We start from the raw sequence: 17590 nt of genomic DNA on the forward strand, positions 1-17590 counted from the left end.
ATGGTTTTGGAGCACTTAGCATAGACACTCAGCATTCAGTACATCATTATTCGAGATCAAATGGATGTGTGGGATTATACACATAATGAATAATAAAGGAGGGAATTGAACCCTCCCTGAGGCTCACACTTGTGGAGGTCCACTTCAGCAACGACCCTTCCTATGAAATTGCTGTCCAAAACCTTTCTAATGACATAATGTGTTATGAGCTCTTCATCAGTGGGATGGAACGTGAATCTAGGAGGCAGTTGTGCATCACCCATATCATGACTGTAACTAAAGTTAAGAGCCTCTATTATTGAATTCTCTTCCTTATTTCCCATAGCAAAGGAATGAATATGGGTGATAGGGAGGAGAATTCAATAATAGAGGCTCTTAACTTTAGTTACAGTCATGATATGGGTGATGCACAACTACCTCCTAGATTCACATTCCATCCTACTGATGAAGAGCTCATAACACATTATCTCATTAGAAAGGTTTTAGACAACAATTTCATAGGAAGGGCCATTGCTAAAGTGGACCTCAACAAGTGTGAACCTAAAAAAAAATTTGACCAAGCATTGGTCAAAATTTCAATCAATGCTTGGATGTTCTTGACCAAACACTGGTCAAAATTTTGACCAATGCTTGGAGTTTTCAACCAAGCATTAGTCAAAATTTTGACCAATGTTTGGTCGAGAACATCGAAGCATTGGTCAAAATTTTGACCAATGAATTTGGGCCAACATGTTTGATAGTTCTCGACCAATGTTTGGTCGAGAACTACCAAGTATTGGTCAAAATTTTGACCAATGTTTGGTCAAGAACTACCAAGTGTTGGTCAAAATTTTGACCAATGCTTGGCAGAACTTGGGCCAACATGTTTGACAATTTTCGACCAACGTATTGGTCAAAATTTTTGATGAGAAAAACTTTGACCAATGGGTTGGTCAAATTTGGTAGAAAATTGGGTTGAATTTTCTACCAATTTTGGTCGAAAAATGGACTCAAATGTACTAGTGGCTAGAGGCAATGGTTGGAGGGTGGCCCGCTAGTGGCAGCGAAGCGCGGGTTGGGCCAGGCTGCTAGTGGTGCACTGACTGTGGTGGAGCGCAAGTTAGGTGTGGGCGGCGCTCCGATGCTGGTGGGTTGGTGCCTTGGTGGCCGCTGGGCAGAGCAACCAGAAAAGCAAATTTTTTATTTAAAAAAAAAAAATTCTCGATTTTCGAGAACATATGGCCCTCGAGAGGCCTAATTTTTTTCAGAGGCTATAGTAGCTGTAATTCACAAATTTTATATGAATTTTGACTATACTAGGCCTTTTGAGCTTGATGGTGGCATCTTTTTTTGCCCAAAGTGCACCAAAAAAAGGCACCTCCTCCAGATTGAAGAAAAAACCTCAAAAAAGCTGGGGTTTCTGTCTTCGAATCACAACTTCAAAGTCTCCAAACCAAACAGCAATAGGGATGCTCTAATACCATGTAGAAGTTGTAAAAAACAACTTCACAGATCACCAAGAACACCTGCATGCAAATGACCTGTGTTGAAGAGAAACCAGAGAAGGAAAAAATAGAGCTTGGAAAATCTTAATGAAGTGAGAGGAAAATGTATTCCAAGATTATGAAAATAAAAATACAAGAGTTCAACCTTAAAGATGAACGAAACCGTAAAGCCTAAGAAAGCTAGGTTGCACATTAATAATTAAATTAATTATTAATGCACCTAAGAGAAAGCTCAAGCACTAAAGAGTAATAACTTAACTAATTAAATAAAAAAGATTTAAGTCATAAGAAAGAAAAATATTACTCTAACAAAAACTACAACAATGTCTAACAAGAACCCCATTCTATTATATTTTTTAGGGGCTAAATGTCAATACCCTATTTCAAATCACTCATTTAAGCACATGTTGAGGAATTTAAGAAAAAGTCATAGAAATTGTTTTACAACTAGCAATTGTAACTTACTCAAAATCTTTAAGATCCTCTCACCAAATCTGTTTTGTACAATTCTTACAAAAACCCTATTTCTAAGACATTGCTTGCTATGTGCAATCATGACGCTATATTCCCATCTATAAATCCCATAAATAAAATAGTGCACATCCCACTAAATGTATTGCAAACTTTGTATAAGTAGGGTCCTCCCCCCTAATTAAGCCTTCTTTTTTATTGATTTATGCATTTTTTAAAGTATATTTTTGCACTATTTTCTTTCTTTCATGGATTGAATTAAAAATCATAATAAATTAATAATTTTGATACATTTGAAAAGTAAAAAGTATTACAAGGCAAGAGCCTACAACACAATGGTAAATTGTGAGCCTCTTATCAAAGAGGTCTTGGGTTTGAATCTACCCATGCTTAATAAAATAATAATTAATAATAATACATAATAATTAATCTTGGCTTTGGCCTCTTACCGATCCAAAAAAAAAAAAAGTATTACAAAATACAATAAAACAATTTTGTTTATCAAACATCTCTTGCAATTTTTTTTGAAACTCAAAACCTCTAAAAGATGCAAAATTATTTTACAAGTACAAAAGTATTTTGGACTTAGAACATAAGAAAAATGGAAACCAATAAACACATTACATATATTTCAAAATAAAAAGTTTTACAAAATACAAATCAATGATTTTGCTCAACACATACCTTTTGTTGAGCTTTATAAAACCCAAAACCTGTAAAAGTCACATACTAATTTTATGACTACTAAAAAATATTTGACGCATGCAATATTTTGACCTATCAAATTCCATAATAAAATAATGCATAACCTTTAAAATGTATTCCTACCATAATATACATGGAGCCCTTTTTTCTCTCCCAATTTCACATATTGTCCATATTATAGAAAAAGCTATACTAGTTGACCATATTAGATGTGTATACATCATATAAAGAAAAATATAATGAACAAATACTTTTTATACATTTGAAGAAGAATTTTTTAAGAAAATACTACCAAGCGATGCTACTAAACAAATACCTCATGTAAAGTTTATAGATACCCAAAACCTATGAAAGATCTAGACTAATTTTATAACTGCTTAAACATATCTGACTCACGATATAAGAAAAATCAAAGCAAACAAATACTTTTTATTGCATTTGAAAAATATAAGAATTACAAAATATGACTCAAAAATTGTGCTAACCAAATATCTCTTGTATAATTTTTTTAAACCCAAAACATGTAAAACACACAAATTAAATTTATAATTTCTTAAACATGTTCAACTCACAATATATAAAAAATTAGAACCAACAAAGAATTTTGATAGTTTTGAAAAAGAAAAGTTATACAAAAATGACTCATCAATTGTGCTCAACAAATACCTCTTTCTAAGTTTTATAAAAGCAAAACCCTATCAAATACACAAATAAATTCTATAGTTTCTTAAACTCACCCAAACTAGGCAATAAAAATAAATACTTTGAACACTGATATTTGAGATAGATAAACCAAGCAACAAGGGAAAAACAACAACATCATCATATTACCTTAAAACCCTCTCTTTCATCTAACTCGATTATTGCCTCAAATAATTTCAGCACATTCTTTCAATAGATAAATAAATAATGACCATTGAAATAAATAAGTTAAATGTCTATTACAACTCGTATATGATTTAAAATAATTCAAACCACCACAAATATTTTTTGAACTAGTAAACAACAAAAAAACAACACATAGACTACTTTAACAACTAACCAAAAAACTAACATAATGGGCACTAAGTTATGCAAAAGATAAACCTAGCAATAAAACAACAAAACCATTCTCGAAACATCAAATTTACCCCACAAATATTTATTCCACCAACCACCAGATTACAGTTGCAACAAATGTGGCCCTCTACTTTTCTTCCCATTTTTACATTAAAAAAAAAAAAAACAACCAAAAAAAAATCAACTATTTAACTAATTTTAAAACATTACGAGAAAAAATAAAAAATAGTTTCCAAATTTACATGTCTCATACTAAAGTATACAATTTGACAAAGAAAAACAAATCAGAACTTTGAAAACCTTAATAAACCATTGCTCTACCCAGAACATTGCTCCCTTGCCTATAGAAACGAAGGCCTAATCCATTTAGGATAATTCATACACCCACTAGAAAACCTTGCTCCACCACGAGAACACCTCAAAATAGTTTCAATCCGAGGTAGACATGGGCTCACGGCAGCAGTCCCATGATTCAAAAATAAAATCTAATAATTATAGACTTTTTATTTAATATTAAATAAATCAGTTTGTTATTTTCATCTCTCTTTTAGAGCTCTATTAGTAGACATAAAAAGCAAAATGATCCGTTTAAAGCTGTCCTACTAGAGTACACTGGCTCAATTTGAATAGAAGGCAATCATGGGAAAACAAAATCGATCCAGGGAACGGAGAGAGAAAAGATATAAGGAGATAGCCGAAGCCCGTGCTATACCATACTCTGAAGCGGACAGGTTATTAATTTTCTGTTACATCCTTTTGATTTCAATTTCAACCAATTTCAGAAAATTCACGGTACAAATGAATGCAGAAACGTTTGTTTTCTGCATGTATCTTTTAATTATGTTTTCGAGATGGGTTAAATCCAAACGGCTTTCTATTTCAACGTGCACTTGAAATTTAGTATGAAGCAGTTACAAGCTGGTGTATCATTTTGTGTTTCCTTTTGTTTTTTCTGAATGTTTCCGTACCAATATTGCAGCTTCCATTTGTTTAACTATTTACATTAAATTTTGTTTAATTTTTGTGCCCTTGGGCCTCCAACCTCTTAATTTATCAGGTTCGAGAGTCCATAATTGAGTTGAGGTTTAAACTAAAATCTGCCAATGGACCTACTCGTGGAGTACCAACAAGTATTGAGTAAATAGTATGCTGTTTTTTTCTACTTTATTAATGATCCAATAATGATGATTTGGTTTAATATTCTTGAAATTAAGAACAGTCTATTGTAACGATTGTGTTTGTGTGTAGAATAGTGACATAATTTTAGATTGGTAACATCCAGCTTCCACATTACAATTATCAATAGGTGATAGCCAAAGTAGTGCTTCATTGCATGCACGCTCAACACTCTGTAAAGAAATAAAAAGGCTATGATCCTACTGAGATATCTTCTTCATTGTATATACCCTATGACCTATCATACCTTTTAGGATATTAGTCCTTATTTCACCAACTTGCTATGGAGAGGAGATTCAACATCTATGTCATTCTTCGTGCACATTACAATTCATGCAGAATGCCTCAATGAGCTTGGGATTCCGGCGAGTATTGATGTTACTGAAATTTGCTATTGATTTTTACACCTAATCTTGCGTTCTGCATTTTATGATGATTAGAAGTCCTCCTTCTCTGTATACAAGGTCACACAAATCTTTTAAAATAGAAAGTCAAGAAGAAATGGAGTTAGATTTGAAGATTTCTGGACTAAACTGTGTGTTGCAAATTCAAATCATACTTTGATGATTTGATCTATCATCAGGATGAAATAGCTAGAGAGCAGAAAAATAAGAAGATGGTAGCAGACTGAGAAGACTAAATAGAAGCAGGCAAAGGATTCCATAACCTAGAAAGTAAGGGACGACAAATACTTCCTTAAAAAGGAATTACAAATAATTCAAAAACCACAGATAAAGATGCCCAGAAGAGAAAACAATAGATTGAAAAAGACCAACAGCTAGAAAACTTAAAGAAATAATCTTTTTAAATTTTACAAATTAAATTAAGTGACTAAATGAAGAAAAATTAAGAAGGTTTAAGTTAAAATCAATTAGAAGCAAAAATAACCATCTCCCTTTCTTCTTTTGATGATTGTAATATCCTCCCCTGATTTGAACTTTGACTTGCAGAAATTTAACTTAAGGAATATTGTCAAACACTTTGTATGCAAACTCATAAAGCTGATTTCCTCAATAAATTGCTTTCCAATGAGTAGATTTACGAACAACTATGAAGTGACATTAAAATGCATAATACACATCATAAAATTTTCACAAACACTTGGCACACATTCAATAGTATATGAAAAATCTGGAAACTCTTTCAATCTGCTAATAAAGGGTGATTTTTAAATGTAGATGTGCACTTACAGCTGCCTTAAAGGCTGCAACAACTATTCAGACTTGTATTCAACAATTATTATTCAAAATATCAAAATTTGACAGAAGAAACCTGGAATTAGTTGCTGTAGTATTTTGCAAATGTAGTCGGCCAGCCCTCCAAACTTCTAATCAGCCGGAAAAACAAGTAAACTTGATACCAACACTGTTCACGTCGTACTGTAGCAAAATACTGTTCATGCCGACTGTAGCAAAATACTGTTCATGCGGCACTATAGCAATAACTAACTTCAGATCTGCACCTCAAACCCTTGTAAATTTCTTTATGCAAACGCCCCAAATGAAACCCAATGTGTTTCTTGAAGTGAAAACACCCTTGATCCTCTTGACTGTGTCTTCCAACAGCGAAGAGAATGCTAGCAAAGAGGGATTCCGTCCTCCAAGCCCGATAATCAGATATCCAGCAACATAACATTAATCTTCATCCAAGCATACAAAAAAAAACTCTTCCATTTCTTTTATAGTGTTCTCACAAGAGCTCAATCCTTCGTTTTCTCAATGTGGGATAAAACATAACTCCCTTTATGTACCTTATGTCTCCAATGTGTTATAAAAATAAAGGGAATTCTTTTAATTTAAATATTTCCCACAAACTATAGTCTATGCATTAATAAAGTTAAATATTTAAATTTAACTTTATAAAATGGCTTTATCAATGCATAACAAATCGTATCAATGATAAATAAGTCTTCCTGTCAATTTTAAACAATTACGATCGACATACCACCGTGACTGAATGTCCGGCCATGTCTAAGATGACTTACTATAAATAGTAAGTATGCCCAAAGTTGCCTCAGAACCCCTCAGAAAGACCTGCAACTGAAACTGTCTAGGCCAAATGGCCTCTAAGCCCCTTTAATGTCCTAGTTAGCCTACGGGACTGTGGGGAAATAGGCTAACGACAACATCATGCTATGAATGCTAGAAAGGGGACATTACAGTCCGCCCTTCCCAAAATTGCTTGTCCTCAAGCAATTTCAGCTCTGGATGCTGCAATATCTGCTCATTTTCCCAAGTAGCATCCTCAACAGGTAGGTTCCTCCACTTCACTAGATACTCCCTGATAGTCCTCTTGCGAAGCACCCTCTCCCTGGAGTCAAGTATGGCCTCGGGAACCAAGATAAGCTTTCCCTCATCATCAAGAGGTGGCAATACCACTGAGGGCACCACATTGTGACCCAATGCCTTCTTAAGGCGTGACACATGGAACACATTATGCACTTTACTGTCTGCAGGCAACTCCAACTCATAAGCTACTTCACCCACTCTCCTGATTACTTTGAACGGTCCATAGTATCGTGGTTTCAATTTCTCTGCTCCACTCTTCTTGAGAGAGGACTGTCTATACGGCTGTAACATGAGGTACACCATATCTCCCACCTCAAAAGACCTCTCAACCCTGTGCTGATCAGCATATTGCTTCTGCTGATTTTGTGCCTTTTGCAAATTTTCCTTCAAAGATCGCATAATGTCCTGACACTCCTGCAAAGTATCCTTGGCCTTAGGCACCCTGCTGTCCCCAAATAACAAATCCAAAAAATTAGGAGCATCATACCCGTACAGTGCCATAAAAGGGGACATTTGAATAGACATATGGAAAGAGGTATTATAGCAGTACTCCCCTAGATGTAGCCACTTCACCCAAGCCTTCTGGTCTCCTGCAATGTAGTTTCGAAGGTACCCCTCAACCCATTTGTTGACTATCTCTGTTTGCCCATCAGTTTGGGGGTGGTAGCTGGTACTCGGAGTGAGCTCTGTTCCACATAACCTGAACAACTCCTGTCGAAAGTGGCTCATAAATCTGCTGTCTCTGTCACTGACTATGCTCCGTGGTATCCCATGTAGTCTGAATACCTATCGAAAAAATAGTTCTGCTGTTTGTGCTGCTGAATATGTAGACGAAATTGCAAAGAAATGTGCAAATTTCGTCAATCTGTCTACCACAACAAAAATACAATCCCGACTCTGTGCCTTGGGGAGGCCTGTGATAAAATCCATGGAAATGCTATCCCACTTCTTCTCTGGTATGGGTAGGGGCTGTAGTAAACCACTCGGAAAAGAATGTTCCTGTTTGTTCTGCTGACACACAGGGCATTCCCTAACAAACTGAAGCACCTCTGATTTGAGTCCTTTCCAAGTGAAGCGCTCTCTCACCTGCCGATATGTCTTAAAGAATCCGGGATGTCCTGCCATTGGTGAATCATGAAATGCCCTCAAAATCTTCTGCTTCATAGCAGACCCGGGTACTAAATAAATCCTTTCCTTGTAGATGATCAGATCATTTACGACAGTGTATCGACTATCTTGAATAGCTCCCTCAATAATGCTAGATGCCCAACTATCCTTAGCATATTCTGCCAAGATCATCTCTCTCCAATCATCCATGACTATCCCAACAGCAAGCAAATGAGGCCTTCTAGATAAAGCATCTGCAACAATATTTTTCTTCCCTTTGACATAGGCTATGTCGAAATCATAGGCCTGTAATTTACTCACCCATTTCTGTTGCCTGTCATTAAGGTCCTTCTGTCCAAGGAAATGTTTCAAGCTATTATGATTTGTTTTTACTGTGAATTGGCTTCCCACTAAGTATTGCTTGAACTTAGCTAGTGCGTGCATGATTGCTAGCATCTCTTTGTCGTAGATGCTGTAGGTTCTCTCCACACCTCGTAATTTTCTACTCTCATATGCGATGGGATGTTTGTCTTGCATGAGAACAGCTCCTATGCCCTCTCCCGAGGCATCACACTGCAGCTCAAAAGGCCTGGTGAAATCTGGAATGGCTAAAATAGGACATGTACTCATCAGCTCCTTAAACCTGTCAAAACAATCCTGAGCCCTCTCTGACCACTTGAAACTATCTTTCCGTGTCAAATCTGTAAGTGGTGCTGCTATCTGTGAAAATCCCTTCACAAATCTGCGGTAGAACCCACAAAGCCCGAGAAATCCCTTGAGTTGTGAAGTGTTCCTCGGTGGTGGCCAATCCAGAATGGCCTTGATCTTGTCTGGGTCAACCCGAACACTTCCTGCACTGATAATATGCCCTAGATAGAGCAACTCTGTCATCCCAAACTCACATTTACTCATCTTGGCATATAATGACTCCCTCTCTAGAATACTGAGCACTGTATCAATATGCTTCAAATGTTCCTCCCAAGTACGACTGTATATCAGTATATCATCAAAAAATATCAACACAAACTTCCTCAACTGATCTCTGAACACTCTATTCATACAGGACTGGAAAGTGGCAGGGGCATTTGTCAACCCAAAAGGCATGACTAAGAACTCAAAATGTCCATAGTGGCATCTAAAAGCTGTCTTCTCCACATCCACCTCTCTAACCCGTATTTGATGGTAGCCGGATCTCAAATCAATCTTGGAGAAGTAGCATGCACCATGCAATTCATCAATAAGCTCATCGATGCGCAGGATAGGGTATCGGTTCTTGATTGTCTTCTTGTTTAGCTCCCTATAATCAATGCACATCCTCATTGTACCATCCTTCTTCTTCACCAATACTACTGAAGAAGCGAAAGGACTTTTGCTTGGGCATATGTGCCCCATGTCAATCAACTCCTTAATTGCCTTTTCTATTTCATCCTTACATCTCTTCGGATGGCGGTAAGGTGTGATGATAATTGGCTTAGCCCCTTCCTCTAATTCAATAACATGCTCGATTCCCCTATCCGGGGGTCTCCCTGGAGGTATCTCACCAAACACCTTAGTATGTTTGGTTATTATTTTTTGTACATCAGGTGGATACTCTAGTTTATGCTGCTCTGTCATCTCAGGCATTACTCTAAACTCTGCTGCCCACTGCACCTGATCATGTCTAAAGAAACTCTGCATCCGCTTGAGTGACACCACTCGAAGTCTCCCATCTGACAAACCTCTGAGCACTATCTTCTTACCATTTGCCTCAAACTTCATTTCCATTTTCTCAAGGTTAAATGTAAACTCTACCAGAGACTTCATCCAGTTCATCCCAAGCACCATATCCTGATCACCAATGTTGACCACAAAGAAATCTCCTGTCATGTCATAATCTCCCAAACGAAGCTGCAAGTTGGAGATTTTCTTAGTACATTCAATTTTGAAGCCATCGGCAACCATCACCTTAAATCCCCTATGCTCCTCTGTATGTAGCCCTCTGCGTGTCACAAACTTCTCATCAATGAAGTTATGTGTCGCCCCTGTATCAATGAGTGCCACAACTCTCTGTCCATCCAAGGTTCCCCTAACTCTGAAAGTGACAGCCTCCTGTATACTTGACAACTAAGCTATCGTGCTATCACCGCGTGCTTCCTCCTGTGAAGAACTATCATCATCTCCATCTGATTCAGATGACTGCTCTGAATCTCCATCTACTGACTCTTCGGCTGAAAAGTACTCCATCTGCTTAGCTTTTGCTTTCAATGGACACTTATGTGACAAATCCCAAGGCTCCCTGCAATGAAAACAAAGCTTTTTCTTCCTGAGATCATTAAGTGTCTCATTGTCCAACCTCTTACTTTCCTCCTTAGTTGGTTGAACCTCTTTATGAAAAGGTTTCCTATCCTTATCTTTCCTTGAAGGGAAACTCTTTGCCTGGAATTTATTTTTTGAAGATGAAGAGGAATCCATGTCACGAGCTTTCTTAATGGCTTCCTGCAAAGTGGGAGGGTTGAGAGCTTTAATCCACCCTCTCAACGGATCAGCTAACCCATCCATAAATAGAACTAGTATCCTCTGTTCAGATACATCTGTTACTAACACTGCAAGTTTTCGAAACTCTGAAATGTATGTTTCCAATGATCCCCACTGTTTAAGCTGAGCTAACTCCTTGAAATGGAGTTCTGGATCCTTCCTATCAAAACGTTCAATCAGCCTCTCTGTAAACTCTACATATGAGGTAATGTGTGCATGTCCCATAGTGACCATACCATGATGCCACCACTCGTGTGCTAACCCATCCAGATGAATTGTTGCGTACTTAATAGCTTCTTCCTCGGGCATAGGGTTCAATTGAAAGTATGTGTCAAGCTTTTGAACCCAAGCTCTTGCTGTAGACTTTCCTGAGCCATCATAATATGGTAACTCAAGTCTCCCTACTTTCTTCCGTAGCTCATAGCTCTGGTTCCTGTCATGTCCACGTGGCATATGTTTCATCCGCACATCCATATACTCCCTAAAGGTAATTGCAGCAGCAAAATCTGGCCCTCCGGCTTCCCAATCTCTCCTCAACTGTCCTTTGTATTAGTAATCTGGGGCTCTGGTACGAGCTGCTCTGGAGCTCTAGGAGGAAATGTAGGAATCATGGGCCTTGAACTCACTGTCCTAGCTCGCTGGGGTGCATGACCAAAATTGTTCCCAACTTGTTCATCTCCATTATGTGTCCCATCCTGATCATTTCCATTCTGATTGTTACCATTCTGATTATTTCCTCCACCCATGTTAGCATTCAACCCCATTTGACGAGCCATCATCTGCATCATAAGATCCAATCTCTGATTCTGTTCCTGTGCCCTTTGTTCTGCTACTCGCTGACCCTGTACCAAGGTCTCTAATAACTGTAAGAATCTTTCCTCTCTAGGCTCTGGACCGGCATTCCCGCCTCCACCTAATCTTGTATTCCTGTCATCTCGGTCACCCATATTGCTGTCTTGATCAAAGAATACCTCCGCTGTGTCTGTATGACTGGATTCTATACCCCCCTGTACGGATGAACTAGACTGTTTGCTTTGCAGGTCTGAACTCCTATTTTGTCTTGCTTTGGTATTGCGGAAATTATAAGGCCCCTGTCGCATGCTCAAACATAAATGCTCTGATTTTAGTGTTTTGACATTTCATCAAACACTTTCCCCTCTATCCGCCAGTTCCAAATTTCCTATAAGACCTCCACAGGATGGCAGGACTTATAGCTTTGATACCACTGTAATATCCTCCCCTAATTTGAACTTTGACTTGCAGAAATTTAACTTAAGGAATATTGTCAAACACTTTGTATGCAAACTCGTAAAGCTGATTTCCTCAATAAATTGCTTTCCAATGAGTAGATTTACGAACAACTATGAAGTGACATTAAAATGCATAATACACATCATAACATTTTCACAAACACTTGGCACACATTCAATAGTATATGAAAAATCTGGAAACTCTTTCAATCTGCTAATAAAGGGTGATTTTTAAATGTAGATGTGCACTTACAGCTGCCTTAAAGGCTGCAACAACTATTCAGACTTGTATTCAACAATTATTATGCAAAATATCAAAATTTGACAGAAGAAACCTGGAATTAGTTGCCGTAGTATTTTGCAGATGTAGTCGGCCAGCCCTCCAAACTTCTAATCAGCCGGAAAAACAAGTAAACTTGATACCAACACTGTTCACGCCGTACTGTAGCAAAATACTGTTCATGCTGACTGTAGCAAAATACTGTTCATGCGGCACTATAGCAATAACTAACTTCAGATCTGCACCTCAAACCCTTGTAAATTTCTTTATGCAAACGCCCCAAATGAAACCCAATGTGTTTTCTGAAGTGAAAACACCCTTGATGCTCCTGACTGTGTCTTCCAACAGCGAAGAGAATGCTAGCAAAGAGGGATTCCGTCCTCCAAGCCCGATAATCAGATATCCAACAACATAACATTAATCTTCATCCAAGCATACAAAAAAAAACTCTTCCATTTCTTTTATAGTGTTCTCACAAGAGCTCAATCCTTTGTTTTCTCAATGTGGGATAAAACATAACTCCCTTTATGTACCTTATGTCTCCAATGTGTTATAAAAATAAAGGGAATTCTTTTAATTTAAATATTTCCCACAAACTATAGTCTATGCATTAATAAAGTTAAATATTTAAATTTAACTTTATAAAATGGCTTTATCAATGCATAACAAATCTTATCAATGATAAATAAGTCTTCCTGTCAATTTTAAACAATTACCATTGACATACCACTGTGACTGAATGTCCGGCCATGTCCAAGATGACTTACTATAAATAGTAAGTATGCCCAAAGTTGCCTCAGAACCCCTCAGAAAGACCTGCAACTGAAACTGTCTAGGCCAAATGGCCTCTAAGCCCCTTTAATGTCCTAGTTAGCCTACGGGACTGTGGGGAAATAGGCTAACGACAACATCATGCTATGAATGCTAGAAAGGGGACATTACAATGATACCACCAAGAAGAAGTTGTTTCTCTCCAAGGAGGTGACCCCTCACATTATGGGCTCTCAAAAATCCATAAGGTGGGCATTGTCCTCAGGCCCATAGAGGATACTATTGATTCTTGAATCTAAATCTTGCTGTCCATCTAGCTAAGCTAATCTCCCCCTAGTTGGTGATTATAACTAGTGTTGAGTTTTGCCCAAAATTAAAAATAAACAACAATAAGAAAGAACAAAAAATACGTACAAGAGACACCAGAGATTATCTTGGGAAGACCCTTCCACTTGAAGGGAAAAACCCGGCCACACCATGAAAATATCACTTTTATCATTAATAAAATGTCCAAGTACAATACTCTCCACTGAAAACAATATATATAAAGAATTGAGAGACTCTTCATCTCACAATTGAAGGTCTCTTCAATTTCTAAGAACAAATTTTATTATTATTCCAAATGCATGCATCTTCGAATGACACATGACACATGTCTCTTCATTTAAAGTTATCTCAAATAAATATCTTAAAAATGTCTTCTCCAATTGTTAACAGAATATATAGGTACTATCCCATTTTCAATATATAGCGAAATCAAAAAGATAAAGATCTCTATCGTAGCTACAGTCTTCAACACTCCCTCTTAGCAAGAGAGAGATCTTTAGTATGGTAGGTACACATAGCTGCAACCAAAGGTATCAATGATCAATTCACATCACATAAAACTTGTTATCTCAGCATAACACAGTTCACCATAGTTACTTCATAAGCACATAAAATTGAAGTCATGGAGTCACACACATGACTTCCACCATTGCTATTCGTAGAGGGTGGAACAAGACCTTTCACCTCAGACTTCTTCCATAGAAGAATGCATTTCTACCAGGCTTACTTGCAGTGGGTGGTACAAGGGCTTTCACCTCTGACTTTTCCCAGAAAAGATTACATTCCCACCATGCCTACTTGCAGAGGGGGGTCCATATCTAGTCGAAGAGGGTGGAATGAGGGCTTTCACCTTATATTTCTCCCAAAGAAGAATCCGTTTTGGTAACATAAATAAGAAAGACTGAGATCCTCTCTCAATAGAGGCTCCCTCTCAGCAGAGACAACTTTGATTACCACAAAAGATAGCTGATTCCAATAAGCTTGCAAAGAATTAGACATCTTTCTCTCCCTTCAAAGCTGAATTGCCTCCCTCTGGATATCATTTCCAGTATATGAACTTTCTCCTTAAACGAAGATATGTTTCATCAGTCCTATGACTGCAGTCAGCATTCATGAACATGTTCATTTTCATAGTCTGCATGACTTTGTATGTAATAATCTCATTGATTCTCAATAGAATCAACCTGTCATAAAGAGAAATATAGAGATCAATGCTGAAATCATACATTATTCTAGTAATATAACAAAATTTACAATCTATACTCAAATGAATAATCATAGAATAATTATTTCTTTAAGCAAAATAGAAAATCTTGAAACATTGCTCATATGCAAAGCACAATAAAACTTATCTTATAAATTATTGATTCAGGCCAGTTCTGTCCCATCAGAGCATATACAGAAATCTGCAAATGACAACAAGTATCCCACTAATCTGGTGTACTCCAATATGTGTGTGTGTGTGTGTGAGTGAGTGAGTGAGTGATCAAGCGTAATGAATAATCGTGTGTGTGTGTGTGATCAAACGTAATGAATAATCGTTGTACAAAGAAAGACGTGGATGCCATGAACAAATGCTGAATAGGATGAACAAAAGGCCAAGTTGTTCTCTCAATCTCAGAGACTTCATGCATTGTATTTGACCACACCAATTTACTCTGTAGAACACATATCCAACGACTCTGGAACAACTATGGACTTCCATGATGGCTTGGGACAAGATACCTAGGATTATGAATAAAATAATCTTTGCCAGATTGATACCAAACTTCACCAATATGATTTCATGAGGCTGAACAAGATCAAGGTTTATACAAAAACCTCTACACACACTAGACAAGATCAAGGTTTCTACAAAACCTCCACACGCTGAACAATATTAAATTTTATATAAAATTTTAACACAGTATCACCTAAACTCAATAGACATATGCACTCTTTTATTTCTCATAGAAAAACCAAAATAAACCTTGTTGTCCTACATTTTGTCACTAAAAAATGTTGGTAACAGCACAAAACTTTTTCAAGCTAGTTTCACGTTTCTCTAAGCTTGAATTTGATAGTCAATTGCTTAATGTTGATCGATCGATCTATTTCAATTCGTATATCAAATCATTTTACTGAAGGCTTTCGTCAAGTCTTTTTCGTTTTGTTTTCTGTCGAGCCTTTGCTTGATTTTTGAAGACTTTATCATCTATTCTTTGCTTTTGAGTTTGCATTTGTTGGTTTTTAGTCTTTTGGTTATGCTCATGTCATGCCTTTCGCTTTTCCCTTCGATTCGCTCTAATCTAGAGCTCAATCAGAGTTGTCAGTCATGAGATATGCCCGTTTTAGTGCCTCAAAAGTGGAGCTTTTTGGTGCAACAACACGAATTAAAAATATAATGTTATATTTTTAATTTGACTTTCACGTTTTGATAAATATAACTTATATTCACTTTTGTTATGTTTTTAAGTTACTTTAACTTTAAATTTTTTTAACTTAAAGTGACTATAGTGCACTTTATGTTATAATTTTAAGTTTACTTACTTTTTAATTTTTCAGTTAAAGTAACTATATAACTATATAGTTTCAGTTTAATTTTTGGTTTTTAAATCAAATGCTTATTTAAATGTTACTTTTTGAATGATGTTTATATGTTATATTTTTAAATATGATAGATAAGTATTGTTTATGACTCATTTAGTAACATTTTTATAAATTTAAGTGAATTAAATGACTTAAAGGCATCAAAAGTGGACATTTTATATGCAATTAAATGTAAAATCCAGCAAAAGTTGACATTTTACATGTTACTGCATATAAAGTTCATTTTGGTGGACCTTTTTGATGTCATTACATCAAAAGGCTATCATAAGTGGACCTTTTTGATGCTACTACATCAAAAGTGAAGTTTTTATGCCTTTACATCTAAAAAGTGAGATGTATTTTTAAAAATGCATCCTCCTCCAAAAGGTCCAATTTTGCTTGTATGCATATTTTAAAACATGCATCCTCCTCCAAAAAGTGCGATTTTACTTGTATGGACATTTTAGTATATGTTCTTGACCCAAAAGGTCTGATTTTATACTAAGACATGTTTTAATATATGTTATGGCCTCCAGAAACTCCGATTTTGAGGAACTCCATGTTTTTGCCCTCCAAGAACCCGATTTTGATCATAAGTGGAGATTTTCTTGATGGATTTATATGAAATCTTTTCCATTTGAGGCATTTTTGATGGGCAATGAGTTTTCTTGCATTCAAAATGGATCCAACAAGCTAAAAAACGTTTTTGGAAGCTCCAAACTAGGGCATGTTTTTGAAAAAATCAGCAAATAACTCTATTTTTGGTCCATGTTTTTGCTCCATTCCAAATTGATTTGGCTTTATTTGGTGTTTGCATGGCATCTTGGTGCATATTTTGGTGTTTAAACACCAAACCGATTTGATCTTGCTTCATGGTGAAAAATGTTCTTTTACCAAAAATGTCCCAAGCATGAGCATCTCAAAAATGTTGGATTTTGGAGCAATCTTAGGGCACGTTTTCGCATCTTTCAACAACTTTTCCTTGTTTTCTGCCCTCTTCAATTCGAATTTGTAAAAGGTTGAAATATTCAAATGTTTTTGGAGAATTTTTCAACTTTGGAGCATCTTTCTCCTTCATTTTTGGCACTTAATCTTCATGTAAGTGGACTCTTTCTTTCTTGCTATTTAATTCATGCTTATCTTGCTGATTTTATGCACGTAATTGCTTGATGATTGCCACTTGTTGAAATCTTTGTCATGGAAAGTGCATTTTCCTTTAAAAATGAAGAAATTATTCATTTTCATGTTTTTGGTTCTTTTCCAAGTCCCAATTTTGAATTCGAGTATTGAAGTGTATTGCATATTGGCATGTTTGAGTCACTTTCCAAAGGTACGTTCTTCTTCTTTGTGTTTTTGTGTTTTGTGTTTGCTTGCTGGTTTTCTCCACTTTGGAGAAGTCACAAGTTCTTCCCCAAGAACTTGTTGTTGCTTCTCTTCATGCGAAAGCATCATCACGGTCCACATTCCGTTTCCATCTTACAACACCTCACCTCTCATTCAACAAATGCAATTACATGTTTTCCATCTCATTCACTATCTACACATGCATGTAATCTCATTTTCTGCTTTCATTTCCACTCATCTCACTTT

The 17590-nt window shown here is 36.6% G+C and overlaps 1 protein-coding gene across 1 annotated transcript in view; it reads left to right on the forward strand.

Moving 5' to 3' along the window:
* The first annotated feature begins 4000 nt into the window (after positions 1 to 4000).
* Positions 4001 to 17590, forward strand: part of LOC149540595 (NAD(P)-binding Rossmann-fold superfamily protein) — a 98026-nt gene continuing 84436 nt past the window's right edge. The window contains exon 1 of the mRNA XM_089801692.1: positions 4001 to 4450. Coding sequence (XP_089657818.1) covers positions 4359 to 4450 — 92 coding nt within the window. The 5' untranslated portion in view covers positions 4001 to 4358. The remainder of the gene's footprint in view (positions 4451 to 17590) is intronic.

Source organism: Cupressus sempervirens, chromosome 9 (assembly GCF_028749045.1).
Source record: "Cupressus sempervirens isolate cs-2001-9-10 chromosome 9, ASM2874904v1, whole genome shotgun sequence".
In the NCBI taxonomy this organism is placed as follows: domain Eukaryota; kingdom Viridiplantae; phylum Streptophyta; class Pinopsida; order Cupressales; family Cupressaceae; genus Cupressus; species Cupressus sempervirens.